Genomic DNA, 20506 nt, shown 5'->3' with positions numbered 1-20506 from the left:
CTACTAAAACTAATGAACATTATTTATGGAGTTGGAGATAAACACAATATTTTTATATACATTGTAATATTATGTGAAATTTTATTGAGAGACTCCCCCTTTGATGCCTTTTTTTGGTACTTATTATATGAAGTGGAATCATTATCAAAATATAGAAATTATTGATTATGCAGAAAAAATAAAAAAATATTAAAATGTTTTTTAAGTGGTTATTAATAGAAGTATTTATTTATTAGGATATTTGTTGGTACTAGTTGGTTCATAAGCTGGATAGAGCCGACTAACATGATTTTGAGAAAGAGAAATTATGCGAGTTGGGTTGAGTTATTATATTTACAGGAAAAAATAATTTGAATAATACTAAATTCAATTAGTTATTTGTATCATCCTTTCATTTTCTGACACTCCTATCCCTTTCCCCACTTACTACTACTATTAGCCCTATTTCTCCATTTTTAGCCTCTTTCACGACAGTGCCCTCCATTCTCAACTCCCTCAACTATAATATCCACCAACGAGGTTTTTAATATTCAATATCTTTTTTTTTTAATTTAATTAGATTGTATTTAAGAGTATATTTCTTACACTTGATTATTGATTATCATATACATATATATAATAAGTTTGTTGGCTTTTATAATAATTATTTTACTTTGTTATAACTAAGATTACAAAAAAAAAAAAAAAATAGTTTAACTTCACTCTCAAGGCATATCAAGATTAGAGATCTGATTTTTCTTTGAACGTTGGACTGGGAATTTCTTCTGCTAGAAGACTAGAAGTACTGAATTTCTACCCTTCATGGTAGGTCAAAGACATTTTTTACAGTGCACATCTCTCTTTCTCCATTAATGGAAAAAAAGATGGAACAAGATCTGTAATAAAGGTGATCTCTTGCCTCTCCTCTTTTGCCAAGCGGAAGACATTCCCAGCAAGGGAACCAAACAAAGTATAAATGAAGTGAATTAAGAAATATCATCTACTTTTTAAGTGAACGATTACTTTACTAAAACAACAGTACCAACTAATGAATGAAATAAAACATATCACATAAACTCATGACAAAATACTATGCTCAGCCGGCAGAACCTGAATGAACGCCTTGGCGATAGCTAGAAAAATCATCAGTCGTCGCCAACGTGATATCCAATGGTTATGCATTTTAGAAGAAATGGCTTTTGTACAGATGAAGTATCTTACAATTCAGCATGCTAAGGAAACTACACTGATCTAAGTCAAAGATGATAATGTGATTATTGGGCCTAAAGAGCCTAATGCCCGAAAAAGAATTATACAGAATGAATATCTATCGGGAAAAAAACTATAAAAGCGAAAGCTAAAAAAACTAAGCAGTCCACACAGCTTCCTTCAGCTACATATTTTACATCAAATGCAATTCATGCAGAGATGGTAGAACATTCTAGTACGACGAGGCAAGTTGCTGCAATGCGCCTTATAATGGGTCTCACAGGAACATTAATGCATGCTCAATTACCCACCAATACAAGAAAACCCGCGTTCCAAAACCCCCAAAACACCTGCCTGCATCCAATGAAAAGCACATTGTCAAATATCATCACGGGAACTGGGACGGAGAGAATCAAGGGACTGCAATAATAAGACATTATCTTTGTTGAAATTATTAAAGCTCCCAAGTAGAACCTACATTTCACAAGACGTAATAAATGTTAACCAATAATAATGTATTTAAAAATTACGGTTTGATTGCAAATAAATCTAATTTGACTCGATGGGAAGGTAAGTAAAGCATGATGATTGCATAAGATTTGCTCATTCATTAAGATAACTTCCAATATTAAACATAAATATTAATATCACAGTATCGTAAAATGTCATGTCAGCATATCCATACTGACATTTTTTTATCAAATATTAGATGCCAGTTTAATTAGCCCAATTAAAATAGTGGAAATCAAATTGGTGAAAAAATGGGAAGACCAAATTTAAATTCTGATTACAAAAGAAAGACCAAATGTGCTAACAAGTATGTTACATTCTTCTTATAGTTCTCGTCATGGAAGGGTATCACTAACACACTTTCTAATTTACACCTTCTAACGCATTCTACTACCACTAAAATAGTTGGCTAATTTCAGATTCAAACTACTCGAAAATCCTATTGCTTATTACGGTTGTTATCCCAAATTTCCAATAAATTTCCCTTTTTTGTTGTTCCATCAATTTATTACATTAACAAATTTAGATTCTATGAATTTTCAGCATTATTTTTTAAATGGGAAAAACTATCAGGTATGCAAGACCAAGCTCAAGAAGTAAATTCAACCTGAATTCAGGAATATAACCCCCAAAATCCAAGGGTCCTAAGATTTTAAAATGGCACCCGATTTATTTTAAAGGCAAATAAATATCCATTAGAACAAACAAAGTTTAAGCCAACAATTTGGTAAGATAATGGATCAAATACTCACCACAAAATTGCAGTGTACGAATCATGGAACATATATGTTCATGACATTATCAACTGATTACAGGTTGAAATAACTTTTTGAATTCATCATAAAACCACCTGCGAAACAAGCCAGATCACTTAAGACACCTCAAAACAAAAAAAACCAGAAAAAAAAATCTACAAGGCAAAAATCTCAACACTGATTTTATTCAGATTTTGTCCAGATTGATTAACCGGCCGTTATATGAGGACAGTATAATAGTTTCAGTGCTAGTCCCAACATTTAAAATTTGAATTCAAAAGCAGAAGTCAAGCATCTAAAACACACACACCATGCAATAAAAAAGGACCAGAAATGCAAATAGAACAGCATTCATTTTCCTTCCAAACTAATGAATAAATTTCATCCGAACTTCGAATTAGAATTTTAATCCTAAATAGGTGACCATATCCACATAATAATATTTGGTAAAACATGGATTAATTGAATGCCAAATAAAAGTTTGCCTATATGCCAAATACGGCCTTGTAATGGGTATTCAAGATGAGTAGGTAAGGCTATTGTTATCAAAATTGGCTGTTACCAAGGCAATTAATAATGTACAATAGCAACAGAGAGCAGCCACGGGGCACACAGTGACATCCAGTATCTCTAAATAACAGTATAGTGGCACAATAGTGCTATTGAAAACTTCCTTGGATCCATGATCTTAATTCCATCCACTAGTGCAGTTGCTAGTCATGGCTGCAGCATCTTCTTGTCATCTTTAGCAAATCTCCAACCAATTGAACTTTTGAGTTAATATTAACGCATTTCTCATTTCGATTTGAATACAATTTGATTTTTCATACATACATACATATATCATATATTTCAACAACAGGTGACTTCCACAATTTGGAAACACATGATATGGCGGATTACTTCCTTTCCACAATTGATAACACTAGCAACATCGCTGCATGGAATTTTTGGGGTCACGGCCAAATTGCAAGCTTTTCACACGCAAAAACAGCATGATTGGAATGGGTTTCAAAAATCCAATTTTTCCCCAGCACTTGCGTCGAATAGAGAGAGAGGGTATTTTGGTTGAAAAAGACATTACATAAAACTACCCTGTCCACCCCCGAATTCAGCAGCATTGTCGCCAATACCCTCCTCCACTCTCTTCTCCCAAGACATCCTTTTCTCTTGCCTACTCACCTCTCACCAGAGAAGAGACGACCACTTCTCCAGCGAATTTAAGTAGAGAGCAGGATGCTCTTCTGTCTTGTCCACACTCCACCTGTTACCAAAGTAATTAATAGAGTGCAACAGTACCACAGAGAGGTCGCTGGGCGCTGCAGCCACATCAGAGTGGCATTTTGGGGTGTCAGAGCTGACAGCCGAATTGACAGCTTTTTCCCACAACCACAGCAATTATAACGAGTTTCAAAAATCTAATTTTGCCCCTCTACTGTTTTGGTGGGGGAGTCAGGGTGGAAATGATAATTGTAGACAAAACTAACCCCACCTCTTCAGCAGGAATTTCTAAAGGCATCCAATCTTTTGCCTGCCCATCCCACCAGAGATGTCTAGCGACAGAATTACATCTTCTCTCTTCCAAATATTTTGTCAGTCTTAGACTTCCTGTTGCTGTTTTCCGGCAAGCTTCTTCTGTTTCCATCCATCTTTTAATCACTCAGAATGTTTAAAGCTGTAAGATATACTGTTTCCTTCCCTCTAGAGCACTTTTCACCTTTATATAAGAAATTATTTATAAGTAAAGATTATATTTATGCATACAAATATATTTGAAATAGTGGCCATTCCACAATGTGTTATCCCACTATAGTGTATTTGGGGTTGGCAATAGATTGATTACTATAGCCTTTACTCTCACCGCATACACGCTGTGGTAGTCCAATGAGATGAGACCACAAGGGTTTTTCCATGAAAATGAAGGTAGTTTGTCTCCATCGCATGCATGAAAGTTCTTGTTTAAGATATCCTTCCAGGTTCAATGACAATTATACTGTCTGACATTCATTTTTTTTCCCAGGAAAAGTAATTACCAAACATTAAGCATTTGCTTTCTTGTTTTTTTCTATGAACCAAAAATTCATTAATTGAGATAAACTAGAATTAATAGTGTCAATCTATGTTATGTAAAAATTGGAACGAATGTATAGTAGAAAAACACAGCACATTCTTAATGATCAGGTATGTCCGCAAGCAGCATAAAAATGGGTTTCAATTTTCAATTTTTCACCATCTAAGTCTAAACGATAATTAAATCACCTATATTTCTCATTTCCCTGTTTTCTACAATTTTCTACCAAGAAAATGATAAATTGACTTCATATTTTATATTTGATGGTTACTTTACAAATACGAAAATTGTATAATATGAATGGAACAGACATATAGTAAAACAAAATGAAATGAAAACACTCTAGAATGATGGATGAATTTTAAAGAAACAAACCTGCAAAGGAAAATGGGCTGTATTCTAGTACTTTCCTCAATTCCTAACTGACATCGCCTGTCATTTTCTTGTTTAAATTTATCAGACGGGAGTACTTCACATGGACCTTGAATAGAGCTAGTCATTTCAGTTCTATCACTATTAGATTCATAAACCTTCAACAAAGAAAAATATCTATAAGAAAATATCCACACAATACATGATTAAGAATGGTGAAGAATGTCCAGGATGTGGAGAATTATCATTGATTGCAATATCAAACAAAATATTAATTAACTTTACAGGTTACAAGTTTAAACCGTTAAGTGCATGCAAAAGCCAGTGTAGCTTTAGATAAAATATATAAAAAACATGCTTAACATATCAATGACAAGCCTTAACACCAGCATGAATGCATTTATATTGATCTAAGAAAAAAATGTATAATTATAATTTCATATATAAAGATGTAAGTAGGTATGTGTAAAAAAAGTACCTCATTGACTTCAGATATACACGGATGACCAATATTCCCTGGCAAATCATCAGGAAAGTAGCACTTTGTTACCTTTACCCACTTTAACCCAGTTTTGCAATCTTCCCACATAGACTGAAAATAAAAATGGAATAAACTTCTTTGTTAAAGTTCTAAATATTTATAAAAAACTTATTTTGTTTACACAAGGGTGCAAATCAATCAAAACACAAGAAACAGGGAAGTACACTAAAACGTTTGTGGTATTCATATCTACTTAATTTTTCAGGTAAATTCCTGCAGGTTTGGTATAAGCAATGGCTGGCATACAATGGAAGGAAATAGTGATAATTTGCTTGCCTGGAGTTTAGAAGGAGCTAGTTTTCCATTGCTGGTAGGAAAAAGAGCATGACCCTGTAGCCTATACGTTACTCCATCAACACAACAAGATTGGTAAAAAATCTTTTCATCTACGAGTTGTACTACATCACCAATCCATTCTACAGCATGTGAACCATCTGATGATAATGCTGAGTTCTGTCTACCTTCAGTATTAGTTCCAGAAATTCCAACAATGTTTGCTAGTGCAGCATCTTTGTCATCACGCTTGATATCATAAGTTAAACTTTCCCCTTCAAGAGAGTCCTTTTGATTATTATTCATAATATTACTATCAATGCGTTTATCTAGTGATATTTCAGCATTGTCTTTTGACATTGTCTGTTCCACTTGAAAATTTTGAGATGATTGCATACTTTCACATTTAGCTGGCTCAGATAATTTAGGAAGAGACTCACAATCTGAAGTCTCTTTACTGGTCAAAACCTTAGAATTTATTTGTTTGGTAGAGCACTCACCTAGCATGCCAATAGAAGGAGTAGAGGCTGCACTAAGAGATTTCATAGAGTTGTTTGGATCAGGCTTCTTATCGATAGCTTCAATACTGGATGAAATGCCAATCCCTTGTATACCTTTGGTATCAGCAAACTTTGAGTAACATGGCACCTCAACATTGTGATTGCCACTGGCAACAGTTGGAACAGTGCTCCCATTTGTTACCATCTGCAGGACCTTTGGTTCTATGTTCTCTGCTTTATTCTCAGAACAAGCTTGAATACCACCAATATTAGAAGGCAATTTTGGTGGTGTGCTTGACGATCTCATGACACGGCCATACTTTGGCGGCAAAGGCTTTCCACCACTTAAACTCAAGCACCTCATACAGTGCCAATCCACTCTGTTATGAATTCCTCTCAAGACCGAGGGCTGCAAACACTTCAAGTGAAATCCCTTTTCACAAGCATCACAGAGAAGCACAGTATCAACCTCCTGAACACTGAGCTCACACACCTGACATGTCAAAGCCTTATTCATATAATCCCTTGATGGAGGAATCCAAGTGGGATGACTGGGAAGCTTTGGTTGTAACACTTTCTGGACAACCTTTGCAATATCAGTGTGACTGGGAATCAAAGGAGGCTGAACAATGTTCGTGGCCTGCAAAGGCTGGTGCACAGTAGACAAATTTACAGAAGCTGTTGGAGTTATAAACGGTCTAAAGCTCGGGTCTGTTGTTATTTGAGGCCCTGCCCTTGATACGGTTGTGTCCAATGTTCCTTCAACCTTCACAGAGGTAGTAGCAGGCACCTTGCTTTCTGATGCAGTTCTTGCTATTGAAGCAGCTTGAGTCGGTATAGACCATGCTGGAGCATTCACCAAAGGTTGGTTTGCTGATGAATTTGCTACAATTTAAAAGTCATAACATTAAGCTCTCAGCTTCAATTTCATGGCTAAAATACCATAAGATACACTTCTGTGCACATTATAGAGACACAATACACTACCAGCAAGCTAAGAAAAAAATAGCAAAAACTAAAAATAACTTAAAACCTTAATGCCAGCTTTTCACAAGTTACCAACAAATAATATAGACTTAAATGGAAAAAAGTAGAAATGAAGGAAATTCAATTTCACAGTCTTCAAAAACAAGGAAACAAAAACAACATATGCTTGTAGGTCATATCCATTCAATCAACTCAAAATAGACATTCACCAAGATATACACCAATTCGGTCAACTTTCAGGCTTCGCCATGCATCACTCCATGATTTAAAGAGGAGAAACTCCAGTAAATATATAACCATAAAACTACAGTATTTTCTTCAGCACGTTCGGTTAACGTTATGTATTGTATTGCTTCCCAGTAAAAAATCTAAATGTCTAATGTATTTCATCTATTATAGAATGAAAACATATTGCAATGTCTGTCATTCATCAATCGTAAATGTAACTCAACCAGTCCTTAAAATTTGGATCCAGTAAGGAGCTTCAGAAGACAATACCTTGGACTTGTAGCATATAAGAAGAAGACCCATTTGATCCTCCATCAACTTTGAACTGTGGATGTTCAGCTTTAGGCAATACTAAGGAAGATGAATTTCTCCCCAAGTGACCGCTAGGCATCACACCAGAAACCACAGGTGGTCTTACTTCATTGCCAGTTGACTGGTATTGCAATACTGCAGAAGATCCTGCAGAAACATGGGGAGGAATAGACACTACGGTACCCGTAGAAGGGATTGCTGGCTGGCTTGGTTTATCAGAAGCGAACATTCGAACATGTGATGGCACACGATTGTCAACAGGTCCACCAATGTTTGATTGTAAGGGTTGAGATGTATGTGTTGTAGAAGGTGCAGAAAACTTTTTTGCTTCCTCCATCTAGGAACCAAAATGGAAAAAAATAAAGACAAATAAGCGAAAATCTAATCAGAAGAAATGCAGAGTGCCATTCTTAGCATACACACTATAAGTCAAAAAATCTCTTGTGTGAGCAAATGAAAAAGAAAATACTTGTCGTATACAGTGTCCAAAATTTCAACAAACACAATGAAAGGCTCGGCAACAGAAAATTAACTGAAAAATAACCCACTACTAGCCAGGCCTAAGTGCATTAGTACACAATAATCTGCCCAAAGATTCCTCCACTAAGAAATACAAAATTTGAAAAAAAGTATCAGGTGAGTTTCACAGGACAGTGAACATGAAATTCTTAGTGTGTTCCGTTATGCGTTCGTTATGCTTATTTTTCACAACAATATTGAAACAAAACCATGTTTAGCCCCCATATCTTGAATATCTTGAATGTGACATCAAAAAGCTAATAGTCATTGCTTTCGCCCCCCAAGCGTGTTTTCTTGCTTTTCAACAAGCTTCCAAACACGCTAGCAGAAGCTATACATTTTTGCTTCTAACTTAAACGGACAGGATGCATATCCAAACACGCTGTTATCCTCATTTTCCTAACCAAGACACAATTCACAACCACAACGATAAACGCAATGTTACTTTCATAACTATCCAAAACAACCAAGACACACACACACGTGACATTTAAACTTCACTCGGTTGTTCTGCCATACAAAGTTCCAACACACAATTTCGCTAAATAACAAACAATTTAAAACGAAACGGAAGTAAATTGAGCAGAAAGAGAGGGTTTGTAGTTACCTTCCACTTAGCATGTGAATACCTCTCGGCAATAGACATCTTGGGAGTTCGAAACCCTAGCCTCTGGTCCTTAAGCTTGGAGTGCAATCCGAGATCCTCGATAACGGTTCCAATTGCTTCCCTGGCTACAATATCCTTGGGAGCCAAACCCTGGCAGAGGCTGGCGAGCTTAGCGCGCGCCTCTCTCATGAGCTCGACCTCAGCGTCGGAGGGCTTCCTCCCCGCACGCACGGAGGCCATGGTTGAGAGAACGAGAACAATCTCGGCCACTCTCTTCAATTCGGCGTCCTCGTCAACCTTGGGCTTCTTGGCGCAGCGCTGGTCAGAGTCCCCGTTCTGAAGCGGCAACGTCTGTTCCTCCGGTTTGGGATCGGGAACGAGCTCCTCCTCCGTCTCCATGGGAGGGAAACCCTAGAGAGAGAGGGGAGAGAGGAGAGGAGAGAGGGAGAGAGAGAGAATAGAATAGAAGAAAAGAGAAGAGAGGTTTGAATTGGAGGGGGCTAAGGCTAATTAAAATTTTGGCGGGTAAGTGTGTTGAGAGAGATGAAGGCGAGGTTTGGGTTTGGGTTTGGGTTTGCGTTGCGCGTGCGAGTAATTAGGTATTGAAGTGTATTGGGTGGGATGGGGTTAATAGTAGTGAGTTATCTTGAGAGAAAGAGAACGAGTTGAGTTCAATTGCTCACCAGAGCGATCCCTAGAGAGAGAAAGAGAGAGATAGACGCCCACGCTGAATACAAAGGGATTTTCTCCAATTACAAAACAAATAATAATCATATTAATTTTCTATTTATATTTTATCTCCTCCCCTCAACTCGTCCGCGACTCACCGAGTTTCTACCTTCCACGTTTTTTTAATGTGTCTTTTACATTGTATTGGATTAAGGTTTATTATTACATAATAACTAAAATTTATCATAGATAGATATTTTCTTTTAAAAAAAAATTAGTTCCTGAAATTTCTTTAAAAAAAATTTAGTCCTTCAAATTTTTAATAATATGATTTGGATCACTAAACACTAAACTTAAAGAGTTTTGAAAGCATTTAAAAATAGACACTCCCTCAAATTTAATACTTAAGGAGCAAAATCATTTGTTTTTTCTTAAAGAATTGATTTCTATATTTTTTTTTTTTAATTTGAAAGATCAAAATAAGATTCACTGAAAAACTCAAATATTCAACAAATAATTTAAACTTTTCTCGAAAAAAAAAACGTTATTTTAAATATATAAAAAATAATTTAAATCGAGATACAGGATTGTTTTATACCATTATTAATATCTTTAAAAAAATAAATTTTAATTAATAAATAGTGATAGAAATAAGTTGGCAGAGATAATTTCTTATGTCAAATACATCTATTAAAATTAATCAAATCATTATTGTAGTCCATTTGATCATTGAAAAATCCCACAAGGTTATGTAAGTTAAGGTTGGTCCATGGAACTGAAATTCTAAAATCTGTTCCTTTTTGTATAAGTCATATACGTGTCACGTTATAATCCATGTATACTATGATACTTAGGAATAGGTTGGGGTTTGAGTCAACTTGAAACTTAATTAGTTTGAACTAGAAATGACAAACTAAGATCTAGTTGAGTTTAGGATGAACATATTCTGCTCTTGATAAAGGTGAAGAATATCAGTCAAGAATGAACTGAAGAACTGTGAACGAAATATACAAACAAAAAAGTTAACATTATTTTCACAAATTTACACATAAAGAGCAATCTTTTTCAAGTAATCTTAAGGACAGAATGATTTACAAAGGTAAAATCAGCTACACCAGTGATGGAACACATAAAATACCAGAAGATGAGTAATGGACCTGCATGCATGTTTGTTCGTGAGGTTCACTCTTCACTGCCATCTTGACCAGTTTCTCATTACCTTTTGGCCACTTGGAACACAAGCAGACAAATATCTGAGAACATGTTTATGATACATATGCTGGTAGATGCTTGTGATGATAGTGTCCTAAGAAAGAAACATCACTGGACACAGTAATCCATGGGGGAGAATACAATATACGAGCATTCTCAAGAGCAAAATCATTAAGAATTGGCAGTGGAATTCCCCTCACTAACTGTGAGTTCAGGTATGGTATGAGAACGGTTTTGAGGACAGCTGATGTCACTGACTGCAAATGTTTACACAGTTATAGAGTAAGATTCATAACAATAAACTTGATATAAAATAACTAAGGTTTAACAATCATATATGTCAAAATTGAAATTGGAGTTAAATTTCATCTGATTAGAAGTTAAGGTGGTTTCAACAAATGCAAAAGGGCCACTAGAAGCCTAACTACAAGTATAGGTTGCAAGGTTTTTAGACCTATTACCCATCAAAAAGAGAGGAGTTCAAGAAGGGCATTGGAGAAAATTGTTAAAAGGATCTCAAGATGAATAAGATCTTAAAAGTTTTAATCTTTTAACATGTAGCTGATAAATGGGATAAGGCATTTTTTTGTTGTACAAGTTCATCCAATTTCACGTCAAAATACAAATCTACAATCTGAAAAGATTAATATATACATTCCAATTTACCTGAATCAGATTCAAGTGCAGTTTCCCTATTTTACTCCATTTCAAGTATGTCGAAAACTTTTTCAATTTAAGCCAACCAGCAAGATTGTTTCCTATGATCTCCGCAGCACAAGATGCACTCAAATCCTGTACCAATAACCATGTAGAAGCAGTTTATTATTTATGAGGGATGGCTGCTTAAACAGCGTAACCATCATAAAATTTTAAACTTTACACTTAGTATTGATTTTCGCTTGAGCTTACCACCGAGATGCATGCAACAGGTACGACTTCACCAGCTTCAAGAACATTAAGTATTATATCTATGGAAATTTGGACACCAACATCTTTGTTTGTCAGTTGTATATCCGGTGGAGAAGACACAAAGACATCAAGATTCATGTCATCGTTTGGATATTGCTTGTATAACTGAGGAATAAGGAATCTCCATTCAGCAGTATTCAGAAGGTTCTGATCAGGCAGTTCATCAACAGTCCATTTCAAAGTATCTGCCTGAGTGAGCATAAGAACAACATAAACCATCAAAACTATATGTCAGTTTATAATATCCATTTATTGGACAAAGCCAAGAATAAAAGACGTAAAAGACTTCAGAAACTTACAGTGAAGTAAACCAAGGAAGCGGATTTGAAAACATTTTCATGTAACGAAATTGTTATCATCTTTGGCGAAGAGTTGGCACGGGAAACAGAAACGTCTGAACCTCTGCGGTAACCTCGAGGTGACAAAATTTCATTCCTTCCTATGAATAAACCACTAATTTCTAATTCAATAGCAGAATCACTTAGCTCAGGATTGTTCACGAAAGAAACATTTAGAGCAGCTGTTTCGTCTATTGGGAAAGTCTTTGGAAGAGATTGTAATAAAACATCAAGAGTTGATATCCCCTCATTTATTTGATCAGAAACTGCCTCTTCAACTCCAGATGCTATACTTCCTGCAAAAGCATCTACTAGCCTGCAAGAAGATAGAAATTATTGGCATGATATCATCGAATGTTATACATATTAGGGTCTAGATACTAGCCAAGCTTCGGTTCTTTAGAAGAGACAACAATTGAGGAGGATATCAGAAAATTAGCTTTATATTCTCTAGAAAAGTTTTTGCAGCACAAGATAATGGAACACAGTTATCTGCACTCTCGGTTTCATGTCCCACCCTAAAGATTGAAATATAGCATAAGGGTTACATAGCTATTAGCCAAAGCCTCCCTATGGAATTGTAAAGCCTAAATCAGCAATAGAGGAAGATAACTCTGATAGAGCATGTTTAAGAGTTTGTAGTAATAAAAACCATTGCTTAAGAAGTTTCCTTACACTTGGTAAAGCCAAGCTGCTCCACCATGTAACTTTATGGATAAATCTCTAACATGGCATCCAGAATCCAGGAGAAGCAGCTTAAGAGTTCCTTCTTGATTCGTTAAATTCACAGTAAGTCCAACTTGCAAATCATTAACCTTCCAACATAGCACAGCACAACAGAATGATAAATATAACAGATTAAGCATGTACAAACAAAATTATTTGCGCAAAAAGTGCAGTACTGAGAAAGGTTTTAGGCTATCAGACACTGAAACACATGTCTTGTGAATGAAATTTCGGCCATAACCACAGCCAGCCGAACCGATTCTCATCAGAATAACCAACTTCAGGTTAGTTCAAGATCAAACTTTCTGAATTAGAGCACAATGCTATAAAGCAAATTATAAGCCGTGAAACAAATTGGTGCAACTCCAGAAAAAAAGGAAAATAATTTAATTTTACATAGTCAACCAATTAGAAACCATGGTTAATATAAAATTTAAATGGCTAGAAGTCAACCCTAACAATTTGTAATTCGGTAACACTTTACTCAGCCAGTGTGTATACAAAGTACTCCAAGATAAAGAGTGAATAATATTCTGGAATCTGGATTCAGACCTTTGCAGTTGCTGTTCCACTATCAGAAATTCCAATTGGGACTAACCAACTGCTGACAGAGTACCTCCACTTCAAACTCAAGTTAGCTGTGGCACCTGAAACAACAACAGCAATGCCTGTTTCTCCTGTATTAACAGATGAAGAATTTACTTGGATATCATTGATAGTGATTTCAGAGAGAACAACTCTGGCTTTTCCAACAAGAGGGACTTGAACAGTCTCCTCAATATCTGGCAATTGAGACAGAGTAATAGAGTCAACAGCTTGGTCTATCAGAATATCCTTGGCAAAATCGAGACCCTTATCAGATATGGTGATAGAGATGAACCCCTCTTCATGATGTTGAACACCACTCGTGGAGGATGAAAGGAGCAGAAGGAATAGAAGAAGGAAACAGGTTGAGGGTGTCATTCGAATTTTGCCGGTGGAGCCTTCTGAGGGATCGATCAAGCCAATATCATTATGCAGCCAAAGTTAACCTTGACTTCAGAACACAAGTTTTGACAAGATCAAGGTTAATTTTTCATGTTTATCCAGTGAAAAATGAAATCTTTAAACAGACCCATTAGATGAAACACTAAGGAAAAACGTCATAGCTTTTCTTACAATTTTATCTTTCGGATAATAATGAATTACAATATTATATTGGATAGGAGCTGAGTTGGTGAAATCAACGACCAGGAACAGCAACTGTGAAGGGAGATGTATCAGAAGTTGTTGTTTCGGAGTTTAGCTCAGATTGAATAATTATTATTGTTGTTAATAAGTTGACATGGAGCTGGCACAACCATCATCGTAGATTAACATAAGAGCAATGATTTCTTAGGTATTACTTTCTCGATCGCTTTATTATTCTAAGAAAGAAAAAATATCTTACTTTTTTATTTTAATTCTATACCATTTTTTTCCTTTGATCTCTATATTCATGTGTCGGATAGGATTTGAAGTATCTATCAATCAATTGTTTAACTTAATAACATGTGAACTCGTGACCCACGCGACTTATATTCTGATTTTAGAATTCTTAAAATGCATTTAACCTTTTCCTTTATTTTTTTCTGTTGGATAAACTGACACAGTTAAAAAGGAAAAATATTTAGTGACAATCATGCATAAAAATTATGAAAAGAAAGTTCTCTTGATAAGAATTTTTTTTTTATCATAAGCAATACTTTTAAACACTGGTTAATATTTGCTTTTATATGTTCTTAATATGGCATTTGTATTTGAAAATACCATATAGAGGACCATGGTTTTTCTTAAAATATATTATTTATTTTATTTTCAAGCATGCTTGAAAATAAATCTATCCATATGTAGCAGGAAGTGAGACAATTTATTAGATTGTTTAATACAGAAAAGAATGAAAAACAGAAGCTAACCCTTTTTCTTGATCAGTTGTATAAAAAGCAGAGGGAAATAAAAGTTTACTCTTTTTTTCGAGGAAGTATTTTTGACGCAGAAATTTTCAGATTTAGTGAGAATTTTTTTCATCTTACAATAATCGGAGTTTAAAATTTCCCGAGTGGTAATTTCGTTGATAATCTGAAAAATACTACCTTTGGCCTATTACTCACCCTTTGTCTCAGAGCTTTGGAACTCCCAATCATAAAATAAGAATACCAATAAATTTTACACACAATTTCACTAGAAAAAGGATCCTTTTCAGTAGCAAGTGAACCTTCAATATCAAATTCAAGCAAGGGAAGATTTTAGTACCAACCTCCAGGTGTAACATTAGCAACCCTGATAATCAAAAATCAACTAGTGGGTTTTTTTTTTCCACGGATTATATATTTGGAAAGTTAATTCCCAATATTCCCTGTTCCAATCCGATTCAATCCTTTGTAATCAAGTTTTCATATCATTTCCCTCTAAACCCTCTGTCCATCACAGCTTTGAATGAACAAAGGCAGTAATAACATATTGCAAATCACATACTAATTCACAATACTGCTATAACACTAAAGATGGGCGAAGCAGACCAATGGGATGCAGAATTCCTGCCAGCACAACCGATTTTCCCTTCATTGATTCCTCCCGAGTCAGAAATGATCTCCTTGATTCAAGTCTCCCAACACCAATATGACCATTTCGATAATGGAAAAAAAAATAACCCTTCATAGGAAGTAATCTGGTGCTGGTTTCTTTGCAGGTGTCCCTCTTGATTCCTACATTTCATCAAAATTTAAAAATCAATTTGGAAAATATTAGCACAATTACATTTTCATATCGACACAATATCCTACACTATCTTCATAAGTTAGTAAAGAACATGGAATACCAATTATTTGCTTAAACATGCAAAGATAGTGTAATCAAAACGAATACGCAAAAACAGAGAAGGATAAAAACAGTCATTCTCATAGTCCTGAACCCAATGCCATGAAAAGCACGTTCTTAACCACAAATGAATTTGACAATAGAGAGACTGATATTGCTACTACTTGAGAAAAATCGGTATATCTAAACAGGGAACTCACGATCACGATAAATATCAGGTAATTTTTTTGCCTACAAACCTGTGGAGCAGCTTCAAACACCCGGAACTGCTTATTCAGATTTCCATCCAACTCAAGAATTGCAGCTACATTACCACATCTATAACAAAGAAGAAAAATGTCTTACTAAAAACATCAGAACACAAATAAGAAAAAAACATTTTAATCCATTTTGTACCTGTAGCAATAATTTGGAGCCGACCAGACGGTAACTATCTGATTATTGAACATCCATTTATATCCTTCCATCACCAACTGATGAGCACGGCATATATAGTCAATGTTGTTTGAGTGGTTAAAGGAAGTAACAACACTGCCACCAAATAAGAAACCAGCACCACGGGGACTGAGACCCCATCCATCCACAATATCTTCTGGATCTGACCATAGTAGGTCACACATGGCACCGTCATGAGGTACCTCTTGCTTCCGATCAATAGTCCGTATCTATATATAAGTGATAAATAATGCATAAAATATTGCCAGTATACAATCTAAACAGAGACGGTAAAATTTATAACCTGATCCAGTGTTGAAATTGCAGGAGAAAGACCCCCATGAACACTGAAAATCTTGTTTTCAATTAAGGCCGACAAACTGCAGTTTATTGTTGTCAACATACAAAATCATCAGGGAAGGCACAAGTACACCAACTAAATCTGTAAAAGCAGTTAGGTTGTTTTATATCTTTTTTTTTGTTATTTCTGTGCACTGCGAACACTTAATTTGACACTTTTTCAACACTCTGAAGTCAGAAAGGTTGTTAAAATCGAAATTATATCTAGGGACGAGGGATGAAAGATCCTTTAACCATGTGATCGTACTAAGATCGTATAAAAAATATAGAAGCATAGTTTCTCATAAAAGTTGATAATGTAATTAATTAACGTGTAATTACCACAAGATTCAGGTAAGAGTTCAGATCCTTTATTTTGCAGTTATTGTATTATAAATGAAGGCCCAAATCAAGTCCAGTTCACGGGTTTTCTAAGCCAAGAAAGTAAGGAGAGAGAGGAGAAACACTCCAATGAGAAGTGGAGAACAGCAACACTCAACGCTAAATTCCTAGACACTACTACAGAGAGAGAGAGTCCAACCCAAGTCCAAATGGGTTCAAACAAGATAGGAGGACAAACAGAACAGGAGAACTAAGAAAAGCTGACTAGCAAGGTCAAATACAGAGAAAACAGGACAAGTTCTCAAATTTCAGCTTAACCAATTACCCAAGACAAAATAAACTTGAAATAGAGAATAAATGGCAGAGACAAGTTCCAAAAGGAAGAGAATTTGGTTGGAGTGTAACATAAAGAAGTGGAGGACATACTAGGGAAACATTATAATTTTTTAACACCAGGTCATAAAATCTAACCCACAACTTCTCAGATCTGCAACTCAAGGGATAGATAATTCCCCAATCTTTGAGCTAGCAGCATAATCCCTCTATCCAAGTCTACATCTGATCAAACACAGAATAGCCGTAAAACTCGATTATATGATTCTACAAGTAAAATTATTGGTTTAACAGCACTGCTCTCTCTGTGATTGAATTGAATACCATTATACAGTGTATGCAATTTACCTAATGATAAAAAGAGGTGATGAAAAAGGTGTACTGAAGAATTGCTAGCATTTTTTCTCTATATATCTAGACAAGTCTATCAGAATACTCAATCGATGGATATTAAGATCACCTGCTCAAACTTCTCTCCCTTTTAAAATACACAAAGAGAGGCCACACAAAGTTTCCTTCTCGTCTTAACCCAGCTCACGCAAACTAAAATCCATTTCCTTCTTAGAAAGGGTAATGTATTGCAAGTACTTTCAAACATGAATTGGCAGTTGCACGAATAATAAAGAAAAATAGTCCAAAAGAAGTTGCCCAGAAAATAATTTAAATTTTGCATAAAGACCGTCATACAGAATTTTACTTTTTAGAAAAAACATTTCAAATAAAACAAAACAGGCAGTCCCTGTACCCATAAAAGAAACAAACACTAAAAGTAACAAGAGAGCAATTAGCAAACCCATGGCATTGAAACCATTTCAGGAATTTTATAGCAAATCTAGCATTGTTACTCTCACTAGAAGTAGCTCCCAATGCAAGACTCAAATACAAAATCTTTATATCATGATGTCAATCTGCTTTAAGTCATCCACAGAAACTTATGTATAAAATATGGTTATATATTAGATGTTAGCAAACCTTAAGTAGTCGAATATATCAGTACAATATCTCCATACATTGACTGAACCATACTTTCGAAGGCACTCATCATAGAATCCATATACCTGTCAAGTGAAAGATGTTGAATGAGTTCTCCGGAGACAAAATGCTAAGAAAAATATTAATGTATTTTCCTAGTTTTCTTCGTAATGCTTATAAAAAGGGATTTATTTCTTTCCTCCACTTTATCTGATAGACAAACCTGAGTGATCTGACGGCTTTCATGGTTTCCCCTTATGAGTGTTATCCGATCTGGATACCTCACCTGATTGTATATCAATAATTAGTTACAACAATAATGAACAAAATGAAAGTAGTATCATTAGGAGCACAACAGAATGAATAGTTCAACACAACTGAAAAACCCAGTCGTCAAAACAAAAATAAAAAATAAAAAATCCCTTTATCTCTTTTTGTTTCTCTTTAGGTATTTTAAAAAATGATAAAAAACAATTCATCAAGAGACAAACAAACTAGAAAGAATGATAATGGCATATAGAAAAGAGCACAAGCTTAAAAGCAACACTAGACTCTTTGTATTATAGACAAAGTAATCCCTTGAGCAAGAAACTACAATGAGATGCAAATAAATTTATGTCTTGGCAAGAAAAGTAAAAAGACCAAACTGCTATTGCTAAGTAAAAACTCTACTATTTCATTCCATCCAACAAACAACAACCAAACGTGTAGACATGAAGAGCCTTTTGTTTTACTTTTTACTGACAAAATCTTAATCACAGACCAGATTAATAGCAAATCGCTAATAATAAAGCATCCTTAGGTAGATTTTTGCATTTCATTAATCACATCATCCCCCTACCCCACCCAAAAACTTGTACAGTTTCATTCTCCAACAATAGCACATTGTGTTCCCAAAACAGAAAAGGCTTTTTATAGTTCACTCAAACACAATATAAGCACTGTTCAACAAAACCAGCGGCTTGGAAGCCACAAGACCATCTATATTTCTGAGATAATCATTGAGCAGACTAACTGAAACATTTTTTAAATTGTTGGAAAGTGGCCCATAGCAGATCTAACGCACACGGAAACCATAGAATACAAACATAAACCATACAACACACTTCCAATAGCTTTACCATACCAAAAAAAAATAACAGACTATTACCTTAAGAGCGAGAAGAAGCAGAAATGTTTCAACCGAGTAAAATCCTCTATCAACAAAATCCCCAAGGAACAAATAGTTAGTCTTGGGGCAATCCCCTCCCACTTTGAAAAGCTCCTTCATGTCATAAAACTGACCGTGAATATCACCACATATCTGCACAAAGAATGACACGATCAACAAAACCAATCAGTGAAAAAAGTGAACAGGTCAAAACAAAGAGACAGTGCGCCCCCCATGACACACTGAACGCAAAAATAAAGCACAGAGCAATGAATTGTACGAACAGGTCAAAACAAAGAGAGAGGAAATCCACTAAATCCCCGGAAAGAGCGACACGTAAGCCTTGTTTCATCATTTCATACATGACATTTATAACAAGCCCTAGATAGGTCGAAGACCCAAGATAAGTAGTTATCAACTAACTAATTGTCTTAAACCAAAACCCGACGAAAAAACATGAGTAATTCTGTTACGTGTGAGCTGAAATCATACGAAAACAGCTCGTAAATCGATAATGAAAGGAAACCCAGAAGGCAGAAACCTAAGAAATGCAGAACAGGAGAATATTGAAGGAAAAGAAAAAGACGAGTAGAGTGACTAACGGTGACAGGAGCATCGACCCTTTGAACGTTGCTCTCTTCGACGAGGATTTCCATGGCTTTGAGGCAGAGAGCCTTCACTTCAGACTCCTTCAGAGGCTCACATCTCTTCAACTGCTCTATCTGCCTGTCCAAGTCTGTTGACATCTCTCTCCCTCTCTCTCTCTGCAACCCCTTCTTCCCCTCTCCGCTCTTCTGCTTCAAACTTTCTGCTTTTTGCAATCACCCTCTTTATTTTCCAAATTGTTCATTCACTCCCAAGTCCCAAATCTTTTGCTTTTCATTTTTTTATGCTCAATTTTGGACCAGATCTTTTTTCTCTATTCTATTTTTATTAAATCACAAGCTATCTCATTCCAAAACCAGCACTAATCTACAATAATCATATCTAATTTCCTACTTATCTCTCTTGACAGACATTTTTCCTTATACTTGAAATTGAAACCCTAATTTGTGTAAGAACCAATCAATATTTTTGAGGCAGTCACACACACAGCTTGATATTAAAACCCTAATTTATTTCTCTACTCTCCCCATAAATATTAGTTCATCCAACACTTACACTCTAAACTGTAACTCTAATCACATTAATCTGTATTGATAACAATGTTTTTGTGTTTCAACAAAAACAAAATAATTTTATAAATATATTTTTAAAATAGAAAATATAAAATAACTATTTCAATGAGTTCCTCCTTGTTTACTTTTTAAACTTGGTTTTCAA

General features: G+C 35.3%; 3 protein-coding genes across 9 annotated transcripts; all 3 read right to left on the bottom strand.

Annotated features, from left to right (window-relative positions):
* Positions 1-1067: 1067 nt before the first annotated feature.
* LOC106764990 lies at positions 1068-9762 on the bottom strand. 7 transcript variants are annotated; one of them, XM_022781813.1, is made up of 7 exons: positions 8864-9751; positions 7696-8074; positions 6211-7095; positions 5714-5985; positions 5375-5488; positions 4900-5054; positions 1068-1542 (listed from the first exon to the last, which is right to left on the bottom strand). In XM_022781813.1, exons 1-7 carry the CDS (start codon positions 9260-9262, stop codon positions 1488-1490), a joined length of 2259 nt encoding a protein of 752 aa, XP_022637534.1. In that variant the 5' UTR covers positions 9263-9751; the 3' UTR covers positions 1068-1487. The 7 variants fall into 7 exon arrangements, 5 of the variants coding, with proteins under 5 accessions (XP_022637534.1, XP_014504946.1, XP_022637532.1 ...); XM_014649460.2 differs by adding an exon at positions 2451-2548 and having other exon boundaries at positions 5714-7095; positions 8864-9745; XM_014649461.2 differs by adding an exon at positions 2451-2548 and having other exon boundaries at positions 1530-1662; positions 5714-7095; positions 8864-9748.
* A 699-nt stretch (positions 9763-10461) lies between these two features.
* Positions 10462-13934, bottom strand: LOC106765351 (putative BPI/LBP family protein At1g04970). The gene is made up of 6 exons (XM_014649933.2): positions 13330-13934; positions 12727-12866; positions 12013-12367; positions 11654-11902; positions 11411-11536; positions 10462-11001 (listed from the first exon to the last, which is right to left on the bottom strand). Exons 1-6 carry the CDS (start codon positions 13738-13740, stop codon positions 10798-10800), a joined length of 1485 nt encoding a protein of 494 aa, XP_014505419.1. The 5' UTR covers positions 13741-13934; the 3' UTR covers positions 10462-10797.
* Positions 13935-14971: 1037 nt separating this feature from the next.
* Positions 14972-20284, bottom strand: LOC106765098 (serine/threonine-protein phosphatase PP-X isozyme 2). Its single transcript, XM_014649597.2, has 8 exons — positions 19786-20284; positions 19184-19336; positions 18257-18319; positions 18034-18119; positions 16352-16427; positions 16009-16277; positions 15852-15930; positions 14972-15500 (listed from the first exon to the last, which is right to left on the bottom strand). Exons 1-8 carry the CDS (start codon positions 19927-19929, stop codon positions 15450-15452), a joined length of 921 nt encoding a protein of 306 aa, XP_014505083.1. The 5' UTR covers positions 19930-20284; the 3' UTR covers positions 14972-15449.
* Between the last annotated feature and the right edge of the window lie 222 nt (positions 20285-20506).

This window comes from Vigna radiata, chromosome 6 (genome assembly GCF_000741045.1).
Source record: "Vigna radiata var. radiata cultivar VC1973A chromosome 6, Vradiata_ver6, whole genome shotgun sequence".
Lineage (NCBI taxonomy): Eukaryota > Viridiplantae > Streptophyta > Magnoliopsida > Fabales > Fabaceae > Vigna > Vigna radiata.
Note: the sequence above shows the minus strand (reverse complement) of the source record. Positions and strands in the feature narration are given on the sequence as shown.

Excerpts from the sequence above, each read along its gene's own strand:
- LOC106764990 (XM_022781811.1), bottom strand. The coding sequence starts at position 9,262 with ATGGAGACGGAGGAGGAGCTCGTTCCCGATCCCAAACCGGAGGAACAG. Across the intron at positions 7,096-7,695 it reads TTATATGCTACAAGTCCAAG|CAAATTCATCAGCAAACCAA; the intron begins GTATTGTCTTCT and ends TTTAAATTGTAG. Across the intron at positions 5,055-5,374 it reads GTATATCTGAAGTCAATGAG|GTTTATGAATCTAATAGTGA; the intron begins GTACTTTTTTTA and ends TCTTTGTTGAAG.
- LOC106765351 (XM_014649933.2), bottom strand. The coding sequence starts at position 13,740 with ATGACACCCTCAACCTGTTTCCTTCTTCTATTCCTTCTGCTCCTTTCA. Across the intron at positions 11,537-11,653 it reads CTGTTGCATGCATCTCGGTG|GATTTGAGTGCATCTTGTGC; the intron begins GTAAGCTCAAGC and ends TTATTGGTACAG. Across the intron at positions 11,002-11,410 it reads TGCACTTGAATCTGATTCAG|TCAGTGACATCAGCTGTCCT; the intron begins GTAAATTGGAAT and ends AAACATTTGCAG.
- LOC106765098 (XM_014649597.2), bottom strand. The coding sequence starts at position 19,929 with ATGTCAACAGACTTGGACAGGCAGATAGAGCAGTTGAAGAGATGTGAG. Across the intron at positions 16,278-16,351 it reads CAATTTCAACACTGGATCAG|ATACGGACTATTGATCGGAA; the intron begins GTTATAAATTTT and ends ACTTATATATAG. Across the intron at positions 15,501-15,851 it reads TGTTTGAAGCTGCTCCACAG|GAATCAAGAGGGACACCTGC; the intron begins GTTTGTAGGCAA and ends GATGAAATGTAG.